Below are 13,164 nucleotides of genomic sequence, written 5' to 3'. Positions count from 1 at the left end.
CAGGTTTAAAGAACTATTAAGATGTGACTTATCCATAAAAATGTGACTATATTTTCTCATCAGCAATAACACATTAGTGTTGTGGAACAGAAGATGACTATGAGAGGAGAAGCCATTGTTAAAGACACAGTTAAGATCAACTCTACTGAATGGTGATATATCTGGTTCATATATTAGATTTAAGTCATCTTAAGTTTGTTCTTTTCGCCAATAGTTTCCGTCTTTTGGTGGGGTAGTAGGACAGATATTAAAAATTGAATAATTTGTATAAGGATAAAGGGAAACTATTACATTCCAGATTACCCCCCATCCTAATTTTTACACCTCCATCCAACATGTGGACTTTTTTGCATTTCGTTTAAGGATTCATTTAATGTATTATCTTGCAAGTGGGAACATTTTAAAAATTACTCCTTGCCCAAAGATAGTTTGGCTAATATTTCAAAAGACTAACTGCACAGCTATAATTTATCTTTCTAGCTAGATGGTCATGTACAGTCTGCCAAACAAATGCATGTAGAATTCAGTGGGTTATGTCCTACGTGAGTTGGAAGTAGGATTCCAAATCAACCCTCACATTTTCCAATATTTCAATTTAAAGCTATAAAGGCATGTTATTGATTCAAGAAAGAATAAAGTCAATATTGCAATGGAATTTGATTATAATTAACAAGTCAAATATCAGACAATAAATTCAAAAACTATAGCTCCTTGTGGTAATATTTTTCTTTTTAGTTAAATATAATAAAGATTGAGATCTCACCTTAGAGTAGGTAAAAATAACCCCAAATTTTTGTAGAATACTGCTCCAAGTACATATACAGTGGACTCATCCATTTCTGTAAATAATAATAAAATAATAAACATTTTAGAAATTAAACTTTGTAACAATAATTTGTGTTGTTGTCACATTTAGTTGTGTACCTGATGGCATTGGAGTGAAGATAGTTTTTGGAATAACCACTTTGTCTTCAGAATTCCTTGCCCAATCCACCATTCCTTTCCGACCTCTCATTGGAAAGTTAATGTCGGTTAGAACTGATGATGCCGGAAGTTTTTGAATGCTAGCCACTGTCAAAAAAGAATATGACATATCATATTAAGTACAGCTTATCAATGGTAAAGTCTTAGGAAAGTACAGTATAATTACAATATTGCACAAATAGTAAGTACTTTAGAATCTCTAATTATATGTATTTGTCATTAACACACATGAAAAGTTGTTAAGTATGACTTTATCATGCTTAAAGTTAAATGAAGAAAAGTAGAAGTAGCAACATATCCACACTATTTCTTCAGACCCAAATTTGAAATTATTTGAAGTGACATTGCAAGGATGAAAATCCTGTAAACGGCTCTTGGAGACAAAATTGTTCAAATCAAGCTAATGAAGCAGGACAAGGTGTGTAAAGCCCAGAATACATAACAATAATTGCAGATAGCTTTCTTGACTGTCTGAGGAAAAGATGGAGTGCAGTGATTTAAACCTTCTGCTGCGATCTAGGCATTGAGCACTACTTTGCTATTGAGAATAAAGTAATACATTACAGACACTAAGAGTGGAGACACAGCGTCCAGTATTTAAAAATATCAATTTAAGTGCAAAATGCTACCGAAAGACATTCATTGGGAATATTCCATTGGTTTCCACAGTAACTACTCCAACTTTAGCACAATACCATGGAATACCTCTTTTTGTGTTTATAGTGAAGAACCAACATATATTTCATCAGTATATTAGTACCTGTACCTTTTATAACAGAAAGTTGTATCAAGTGGTATCAAGTGCAAAAAATGTGGTGCTACAGTCATACATGTTTTATATTGATACAGTAAAGCACTTATTACCATCTTCACCAGTAAATACATACAATATAGAAATTAACAGAGATGGACACTCTGAAATGGACAACGCATACTATATAGGTCATATGTCTTCGTTAGTAAAATAATGAAACAACATCTGTCAACTCACTTATCGATTACTGAATGAAAGATACCAGTATTTGTTGAAGTAATTTTAGTGTTTTATCAGTTCCAAATGATTTTCTGTAGAATATGTATACATATTCTCTCACTTTACATAAAATACATTTTGTTATGCATATTATACAATATAGAGACACTTTTTAAATCAGTCTACAAATAGTTTTTTAGGGCTGGATATAAATGTCTGTTCTGCATTGTCTCCCACGGCACCCTTTAAAAATTGTCACCTAGCCTAGCTGGCTTAATGGCGGGTCCACCTTTGCGTTTTCCCTTTCTGATATCTTAAATTTAGATGGTAAAATACATTTAAAATATTAGCTATATATAACCAATATATATAACCATAAAGATGATAGATGGTTTGCTGTAAGCATCTCTAGTGTTGGCCTTTGAACCTTTCCATAATTAACTGAAAGGAAATCTTCACATATATTGGAATCTGAAAAAGTGAGATAAGAATATATTTTAACTCATTAAAAAACCTGGGATAAAACATTTGTATCTATTATCCCATTGCAATCTACTGTGTGTGTTGACAGATTTATTTCTGCATTGAATCCAGACAATTATCTGTTCTATTAATCTTTTCATTTGCTAATTTAAGTCATAGACCCACAGTACAGTGTGATGCTCTAATAATGTAATTTGTATTATAAAATAAAATAGAACATAGACTCTTGTATTTCAGGTAATCTTTGACATAGGACCAGATAGCCCTCCTTGTAACCAGTGGCACTAAAAGGAGGGATAAAGGGGGTTGAAGCCCTTAGTGTTTAAAAGGGCTGGTGCCAAATGGTGAATTTCAGCCCCAATTCTAAAATTTCATTCAAGGAATTATGTTTAAGTGAAATTATTTTGCTGTAAAAACAAATATTGGAAGCTATCTATCCTCTCTTGGAACAACTATTTCAACTTGGAACTACTATACTCTTTAATAAGACTGTTAACTGATGTCATGGTAACTAGCAGACATACCATAATAATACATACTACTGTGTATAAGCTATATATCATATACATACATATATATTAAAAAAAAGAGAAACATTTGAGAATGCATTTAAATATTTAGGTCCTGCAATTACATATTATTTCATATGGTTTCATTTCTTGTAGAAGTCTTCATTTCAATGTTAAGTGTCATTTTAAATACAAGAACATTTTTTAAAAAGTTGCTTTAAAATTTTTACATTACAAAAAACTACCCTTTGATGTTACACATATGTACTAGTTAGCAATTAGCAACTCTCCAGCTGAAAAAAACGTAACCATTTACATTTAGGTTTACTTATATGAAGCGGATCATTTTTGCTTTACATTAAAAATATAATTATGGTCCAGCCAGGTATGATGCCATCCTTGAGCAGAGGAGCATCCAGAACAGGAGCTTTTTAACATGAGTTGTCTGAAACATGGTTCCATTATGGTCCAACACATGAGGTGAAAAGGTTGCTTCGCTTTTTTCATCTTATCATCACATTTTATTTAATACTTTTTTGTGTGATGGATCATTTTACTTTTAATTGAAATGCCATTTTATTATTGAAGTTCTCTGCTCCACTTAACCAAACCCATTGCCTTTGTTTGGGTACTGTAAATTCTAGTTAAGGTTTAATTTAACATTTTATTTGTTCTAAAACATCAAAGTGACATCTACAGGGGAAATATACCTTATATATTAATATAGATACATAATGTAAGATTCCATAAAAATCAACCAGAAGGATGGTTAAAAGTTAAAGAGTTAATGATTAGTAGATGCAAAACTTCTTTGAGACTAAAAATCTTTGTGTCATGCTCAAACTTGTCTTGAAATATTGGTAGCATGTTAAACAGCACCAAGATGGCTTCACTGTAGATATTGTTGCCATGTAACTAAGTAATGTAACTAAGAGTAATGAGGTGATGGCTGTTAAGGCCATTCACAATGTAATTGCTACTATAACAACGTGGTACAATTAGGTTTAGAATTCTACTTATTTGTGATCATAAATTCTCTCAATTAAAATGTAATAGATATTTCTATAGTGTTATTTAACCAAGTAAAAATTAGATCTTGATCTTCCCAAAAAGCCCATTGCCCAATGGGCTGATTGTCTGCCCAAATGCCCTGGGTGCATGACAGAGGGGCTGTCACTCAAGGACAAGCCACCCTTGGTCTAGACCAATACCATTGACCAGTTTGTTAATATTAATCAAGCCATTATTTACCATATCACATTTCAACCCTAATATAAATACAACTCAAAGTAGATTACATATAGCGTTCCAATTCCCATTACTGACACCAACCCACGTTTATACTCACTAGTCAGTCAATGACCACGCTAAGCTTGTTTTAAAGACCTGTTTTATGCACCCAGAAATTTAGCATATTACTATATTACAGTTAACAGTAACAACTTTGACAATTTAACTAACATGCTTGAGCTGAATTAGAATAGTAACACTATACTTGGCAGATAGCCCAGAAACTTTTCCCCCCTAAAGATGCTTCACATGGCAAGCATATTTATGTACGTATAGATGTACATATGTGACAATATTATAAAGTATTTTTTGAAAATGAAGTACCATTACTATTTTTATACCATCACAATCTGAAAAAAATGCATTTGTAAATGTTGTATATAGACTATTAATAATAATAACAATACATAATAATACTAACAATAATACATGTTGGGTACCTTTTTTAAAAATATATATTTGGGGTGTCCTAAGTACTTCATACAGGTGATATCTGTGATAACATTAGAAAATAAACAGGTCATCTAGGCTCATAGAAAACAATATATTTTTTTTTAGATTGTGTGTGTCTGAGCCTTATTAAAAATTATAAAACGCATCTCACTTGCACCTACATAATGTTCCATCATTTTTAGCAATGACAGGTCATGCAAAAAACGCTACGCTCTCCTACAACTCAAAAAAAGCCATATCATGTAGAATTGGATATAAACAATATCTTTACAATAAGGAAAATAAACAAAAAAAACCTTGCACTCTTACACATCATGTATTTCAAAACAGATTTGTCACTTTTATTTTGCACAAAAATCCAAGTTTGCAGAAATTATTGCTGAGCTAAAAGTCGACCTGCTGGCAAATAGAGAAGCAATTCATGCATAATATAAACTCTCTAGTCTAACAGAAGTGTTCACATCTCTATGCTTGGCAGGGTAATGAATATTCACCCTTTACAAATATTAATCTTTGTATGTATTCCTTATAGGTAATATAAAAACATTTTAATGTGTCCTGCTGTTACTTAAAATACTAAGTGAGTGCATTGCATTTGTGTATGCAGCCAATAAATAAATTAAATTGGTTACATTGCATGAATACATAGTTGTTAAAATAATTTGTATATTACAATTAGGTCAATAAAATGTGGCATTGCACATCATTTCGTACCATAATTAATAGGCAAGGCATGTAACTGTTAATGTATTCTAGCTGATTTTTGGAATTATATAAATTATAGTGCAAAGGAAAAACTGCAGCAATCAGTAAGTAGCTGTATGTTGATCGCGTCATGTTTTCTAAGTTTACATAGGGATTAAAAAAACTGCATCTTACAAAATATGTTGCATTGTGTCAGATCTCAATTCTTTAAGAATTCTGTTTTTTAATCTACTACTTTGTTCTCAGGTAAAATATTTGCTGACATTTTTTTTTTTTGTGGCCACCCCACTAGATATGAAGTAATGACAACTTTCAGCGTACACATGATGATTTTGTTGGATCAGAAAAATGATACTATAAGATGTTGTTGTTTTGCATTTATGTATGGAAATCTGGGTACACCTATCATATCAATCACCAATAACTATGCAAAAAAAATGAATTGCAATATTATTTCATTTTTGGAAGGAAATTGTTGACCTGGAAAAGAATTATTTGCACTTAACGTAATCAGGAACCCTTTCTTCAGATGTATTATGAAAAAATTAGAACATGCCTATCATAAAATCTATCACCTTTACAACTCTTAAATTAATATTACAGGTGAATAGTGCCTTAAACATGGTGTTGAATTTATTTATTTTTTTGTTTAGTTGCAAAATTTGGCCATGTTAATATTGACCTATAGCTGTTCTCTTTTGGTAACTCAGCCTGAAAGACGAATATATAAACAGTGAGCCAACTTAACATAACCAAACTATTCACATACAAAATGCTAAAGGAGCACAACACTTAATATCCAGAACAGTCAGAATTATGGAGAAAAAACATTGTTTAAGTAAACATTGACTGTAAATCTTTTGCCATCTACTGAAAGAGTCATTCATGATGCAATGTCTTTCCTCATTATCTGCATTCTAGATTAGATCTTTGTCTCCCCTTCAGCTTGAGGTGCAACAATTGGTCCCTGGCCAATTGTCGCTTCTCGGTCGCTTCTCGGCCTTTTGGTTAAGATCAAGTGTAGTTCCCCTTTGGGAAGGGGGGGACTATGCTGATCCTCTGGCGTTAGGGTTGGGAATGCAATGGAGCCCGAGGTGTTGATTTGCCCCGGCAGTAATGCTGGACTCACCGTTTGCGGTATTGCACGCCGCTGCAAATGGTGAGTGCACGGTCGCACTGGCGGTTGCTTTGCACCTACTTTTCCCCCTGAACCATCAGGTCTTGGGGAGAAGAATTTATTTTTGAATCTGGCTAGGCCAGAAATGGCTGCCCCTAAATTATTTTTATTAATTTATTCATCACTTTGTGATTCACGAGTGCCTATTAATTTCCCTTATTTGATTACACGGCTTTGAAATTCACGGCGAGGCCCCCACTTTGAGTTGGCACACGTTTTGGCACTTTGTTTTGGACACTGTTTTCTTTTAGATGCAGTGAAGCTGGATTTGGCTGGAGGAGGATTGGGTGCCTATCGCCCCTTTCCTCTCTTCAAATAAGCCCAGCTGAGTCTTCCTTTGGGTTGACTCAAGATCCGACCCTCCCATGGGGGGGGGGAATTTGTCTGGGTTCTCCGTGTTGGAACCCAGAATCGTATCTGGCTTCTGCTGCCTTATGGCACAGAGTGCAGCACCCAGGAGCACGCACCTCGGGCTCTTTAAAAAAAATAAAAAAAATTAAAAAAAATTGGTCCCTGGCCAACCCACATTTTTAGTATGTACACATTTATATAGACATTGTATTATTTATACTTTGGGCTAAAATTGTAAATTATCATAAGAATCCAATTGGCATATGGGATGCACTAGGCATGGAAAATCAGTGCAATATTTCACACCTCAGAGCTAATAAGACCTATTGGTGCATGTGGTCGCTTGCTTAAGTTTTAATATTAATATGAAGTCACAATGATGAAAGATCACTGAATATAATAACAAAATGGAGACCGAACAATAATCAATTATAATCAAGAAAACTGACTGATAAACCGTCCCTTGAACTATGCCAAGTGGGAACAATTACCCAAAAAACAATTACGGTCTCTGTGCTCAAACAGTGAAACACTCAATCATATCAAAACACCAACTAACACATGCTCACATCTGAATTGTCGGTAGGCTATATAGTCTTTCATATAAGATAGATGGGCACCACATCACATCACACTCAGACTCATAATCAGTTAAATTATGTTACTGTATTATTTATTTAGTTTATTAGGTTTTATTGGCGTTTAATTATGGCACAAAATAGGGGATACAATTAGTATCAAGTTTATGCTATGAGAGAATTTATGATCCTGTTTTTCCCAGTTGTAAATGGAGCTCACAGTTATGCTAACATTTTCAGAAAATTCACACTTTACTCCTATTTAGACTATTTAGGTGAATAAAGACTTATTGGATGTTGTCCATTTTAGTCATTATATAATAACCACTTGTGAACCTAAAGTTAGTGTAAAATGTTCCTTTAGCCACTAACAGTATTTATACCTACAAACACGTTTCAACAAATCTATCTTCCTCTTTGTGGAGTGGCCCATTACAACCTCCTTTTCTGTTTTTTGTTGTTTTTTTGGAGTTATCGCCAGTTACATTAATTGGGAATTAATTCTCATACTTCCTTTTCTAAGATGTATACATTCTGTACTGTTTTTGTTACTTATGTTTTTGAAGAAACACAATTTACACAGATATATTCTTTTAACCAGAGTTGGCGATATGTTCTTTTAACCAAAGATGGTGTCTTTAAACAAAGATAGTCTCTTTAACTACTTTAGTATATGTATGTGATTAACTCATGATATAGTAGGTTAAGAAAAACATTGCTTTTATGAAACTGTATTTTTTGTCTAACAGAATATGCCCTAATATTTGTGTTTTTTGAAGAGGTTAATTTAAGTTGTCCTTATCCTGTGACTTGTGATTAATGAATTGAAACTCAATATAACAGCTGCAACACAGTGATCTTCCCACTGCTCAAAATAAAACCTTTATCATATTAACGGTTCCTCCGGAATAATACATTTTCAGGGCAGTATGTTTTTTAATGCATGAGAGGAATGAAGCGGGTGGTTAGGGATGTATTTGCATGTATGTATGTTGGGGTGCAGAGTTGTTAAGGGTTAATATAGGTCAGGGCTAGATGTCTCATTTTGATTCTGGAGGGTATGGGGATCCAATGGAACAACTGGCATAGTAGAGCAGCAGATAAGGAACTGTGACAAAGAAAGATTAGTCTAGCTGCAGTATTTAGTATGGATTGGAGAGGTGAAAGGCGGGAGAGAGGGAGACCAGTTATTAGGGATGGGTTAAAGTAGGTATGCTAAACACTTGTTTAATGTGAAATACTAATCAAAGTTTAATAAAGCAAATTCACATATGAATTACACTTTCTGATTTCAACATTATTTACCAACTGTGCAAATTAATTTGCTTAAATCCTATGTTACACTTTCTGATTTCAACCTGACATCTATCAGATGTGCAAATTCAGTGCTTTGGTACACAAGTTGCACAAGAGAAGGGGTAAGGAGAGCACTTCTTATTGGGTGTCTAGATTCGACAATATGGCATCCAGCGCAAGATAAGAAAAAATATCTGCAGTCCTAACTACAACACGAATGCAAATCCAGAGCATGTCTTCTTATATGGGATGTGGTCTATAGGTGATATTTCTATTTTTGTCTAATTTATCTTAATAAGCCAAACACTAAACCATTTAAAACACATCTGAACCTTTTATACATTGCTTTTCATTCCTAGTAAAAGTCATATTAATGTGTGTTTTTCATGATGTTATTTCTATAATTTATAACCCCCCGAGGCTTTTGGAATAATATATTGGCAGTTATTCCAAAAAGCCTTGGGAGGGAAAAAATCTTCTTGTGTAAGAACAAAATATTTTGTAAGTGCTTTATAAGTATAATAGAGAAAAAAAGCATTGAATAATCTATATATTCGACTAAATTATTCAAATTCATGGTTGTCTACAGACATCAGCAGGCTATGATTACTGTGATACTTTTAAAAGATGAACACAAAGAACACATGCTATTGACCTGTTGACACCAACTGATGTACTAATGCCAATGGCTTGTTTAATGATATGTTGGGAAAATGTTTTTGTCGAATAGAAGATATAAAAACTATGATGGGTAAACTCTATGTAGAGTAACAAATGTAGACTATTCTACATATTGTTTATCAAAATGAGGCACTGTGGATACATACCCGACATCTATGAACCCATTTAAATGTTCCTTTGACAGGTAAATTAGCTCAAAGGCAGATAAAGTGAATTTAACAAAGGACTGGAAAATATTTGTACAGTTTGCAAATCACATTAGGATTTTGTAAGTATATTATTAAACAAAGGTAGCCTTTTTGTAGAGAAGTATCCTTTATTAAACAGACCAAAACTCAAAGATGGTACACTGGAAAACGAAACACATACAACTGTTCATATAGTTACTAAAACTATGAGTGTAGAAATAAATCAGAATGCCAAAGGTGGTCATGCAGCAAATGAAACATCTAATGAATTTGATCAGTGTTTTTTAATAGCCACACAATGATGAAAAACAATGAAAGAGTGGACTAACTTGCAAAGGAAAAAGCAATTTCTTCTGATGAATTACATCTTATTGGAAACCTGGGAGACTATATTGAAGAGGTTATGCAATTTGCTATGAGACAAAAAGCCCAATGCAGTTATTATATGCTGTTCTGCAATGCCTATGCATCAAAACTGCTATATTCAATCAAATAAAAAATTACGACTGGCATACCCTTTGTAGTTTGTGGTTTTCTTTTAAAGTAAATTAAGACAGAATAACTTTATTTTACAGATTTGAAACAGTTAAATACAGTGTGTATATACAATACAGTGAGTGTGAACATTCACTTTGCTATTGACTCTGCTTCCTTTGCATGTGGATGTAGAATATGCAACTTTGGGAGTTAAATTATAGGTCTTCTTCAGAAGGGCCAGGCACAACGTGTAGTTTCTATAGATGAAAACAGATAAGAGAGGTAACATCCATGTCATAGCCAATACTATTATTGTTAAAGGTATGTAACAAGGTCTACAGACACAATCTAGAGAGAGGATCTAACATTTGTTTGCTTACCATTAGATATTTTTGGATCTTCAGTATCCAAACTTCCCGAATGGCTATCCAACGCTACTAAAGATATAGCTTGCTGCAGAACTCTCTAATGTGTTGGTGACTTCAACCACTTATTATTTTTGAATCTGGCTGCATTGGGTCCTTCTCCTCTTGACAGCCACCTTCCACCTTCTGCAATAAAGAGCGCCTACTTTTTCTTTTACTTTTCGTCACACTACTGATACACAACATGCGCTTCTAAAAAGAAATTTCTTTGTGTAATAGTGCACTAGTCATCAGTTCCCATTCCTACACGTTCTGTTCCTCTACTTTGCCTTCTTCAGACCTGATCTCTCTCTTTGCCATGACCATCTAGCCATAACCATTCCCTCACTCCTCTTGGCCTTCTAGTCTCTGCTCACTCTCTGCCTCCTTATGATTCCATACTAAATCCCTAACTCCTCTACTATCTATAACTATCCCATAGCACTGTTGCTCTTGTTCTCGCTAATGAAACTGTCCCATTTAACTACATATTATATTTTATTTTTACCATCAAATTATATTGATTATTATTTATAATAATTAATAAATAACTTAAAAAGGAAACAAGCAGATGCTTTAATTGACTATACTGTAAAACATTTAACCTTAGTTAATGCAAATTATGTTCAATTCCAAAGTCTGTATTAAAAAAAGTTAGTTCTTCACGTATACAGGACACACACACGCGAACACACACACACACACACACATATATATATATATATATATACTAACTACCCTATTTCCAAAAACCAAAGCACAAATTTAATTTGATTTTATATTTTAATTTGGTGTTAAAATATTATATTAATTATAGCGCGGTACCATACTTTTTATGAACTTTCAATCCATGTCCTTGAGTGCATATTGTTAATAAACTTACAATTCACTTTACATAATCATTTTTGTAACATTGCTTGTGCAGTTGATATAATTTCATCCACGTCCTCTTTATTCTTATCCATGCTTCCCATTTAGTGTGAAAATATGATGATTTCGGAACAAGTCTCTTTTTGTCCATTGCTGAAAATATACCTGATCAGATGTATTTGCATATTATTCCACACATAACATTATTGATTATTCTTCAGTGGCGTTGCAAGAAGGGAAGGAAACACTGTTGGTGTGGGGTTTTTTTATACTTGCCACGAGGGAGCACTGATATAACCTAACAAGTGCTTTCTTGTGGTGCCTAGGAACATCAGTCAGCAATCTTTTTATTGCCAGAAGTGCAGCTGGTGTGGAGATGGTTTTTGCGCTCTTTTTTTGTGCTGCATCTGACATCATCGACCTCAAGAGACTCCACACTCTCTGCCTGTGCAGGAAAGTTAGTCGGACATAGGCAGTTAGCCTGAGTAGGACAGCATTGTAGAATGAGTGGAGGACAGCCAGCAGGGCAAGTGAGCAGAGAACAGTAAAGAATTAATGGAGACAGCTGAGCCCAAGCAGCGGTATGGGGTGTGCTTCCTTGTGGTCAACATTAACAAAAATGTATTTTTATACATGCTGCATGTTATTTAAATAGGAGATTTGGATTTTTTTATTTGGTGAATGTTATATGTATAAATAATGATGCCACTGTTATTGTTTACTTTTATTTGACACTTTTTATTGACATTTGTTTTATTAATTTTCCCTGTTTTTTTAAATAAGACAGAATATGAACAATGTTACAACAGAAAAGTAAGTAAGCATAGCATGTGTAAATACACCTGACAATAATTGTCTATGAAAACTGTTAGTGTTAATAGTGTTTTTGTATTATTGTTGTTCAACCAACTTGTTGAATGGTCTTTAACCCCTTCGTGACAAAGGCTGATTTTACTTTTTGTACCCTTCGTGACAATGGCCGTTTTAACATTTCTGCGCTGCTCGTGTTTAGCTGTAATTTTCTTCTTTCCCGTTTACTGAACCCACACACATTAGATATTGTTTTTTTCAGGACAAGAAGGGCTTTCTTTAGATGACATTGTTTTGATTGTATCATATTATTTACTATTAAAAAAGTATAAAATATGGTGAAAAATTTAGAAAAGAATGACTGTTTCTAACTTTTAGTTGAAAAATCTTTTACTCATCTATAAAAGGTAATGAAAAAACCTGCTAAATAGATTCTACTATTTGTCCTGAGTTTAGAAATACCCAATGTTTTTATGTTTTTTTGCTTTTTTTCTACACATTATGGGGCAATAAGTACAGGTAACGTTTTGCTATTTCAAAGCCATTTTTTCCAAATCTGGTAATTCTTCCCCCCATGTGCCATTTCGGGTATCTTTGAAGCCGGCCCACGCAATTTACCCCATCAAATCATATATTTTTGAAAACTAGACAGCCCAGGGTATTCCAAATGCTAGTATTTTAACCCTTTCCAAGCACTAATTCTACCATCAGCCTTTGTCAAACTTTTTTTTTGCATTTCTTTTTTCACACACATTTAACTTCAGGTATGAATAAACAGGTTCTGGTATATGTCACAATCTTAAAACACCTTAAAACCAACATCTCCTGAGTACAGCGATACCTCACATGAATGATTTTGCCTGGCTGTTTGGGGGCAAAAGGGCCACATTTGGGGCATGCACATTTTTCAATGTTGAACTTTGGCATTTGGGGAT

The 13,164-nt window shown here is 33.7% G+C and overlaps 1 protein-coding gene across 1 annotated transcript in view; it reads right to left on the bottom strand.

Annotated features, from left to right (window-relative positions):
- Positions 1–13,164, bottom strand: part of LOC149302372 (adhesion G protein-coupled receptor B3-like) — a 378,938-nt gene that overhangs the window by 162,866 nt on the left and 202,908 nt on the right. The window contains exons 12-13 of the mRNA XM_089482502.1: positions 925–1,071; positions 764–839 (exon numbers count right to left, since the gene is read on the bottom strand). Coding sequence (XP_089338628.1) covers positions 764–839; positions 925–1,071 — 223 coding nt within the window. The remainder of the gene's footprint in view (positions 1–763; positions 840–924; positions 1,072–13,164) is intronic.

This window comes from Sceloporus occidentalis, unplaced genomic scaffold (genome assembly GCF_023333645.1).
Source record: "Sceloporus occidentalis isolate IW3139 unplaced genomic scaffold, rSceOcc1.0.p SCAF_19, whole genome shotgun sequence".
Taxonomy (NCBI): domain Eukaryota; kingdom Metazoa; phylum Chordata; class Lepidosauria; order Squamata; family Phrynosomatidae; genus Sceloporus; species Sceloporus occidentalis.
Note: the sequence above shows the minus strand (reverse complement) of the source record. Positions and strands in the feature narration are given on the sequence as shown.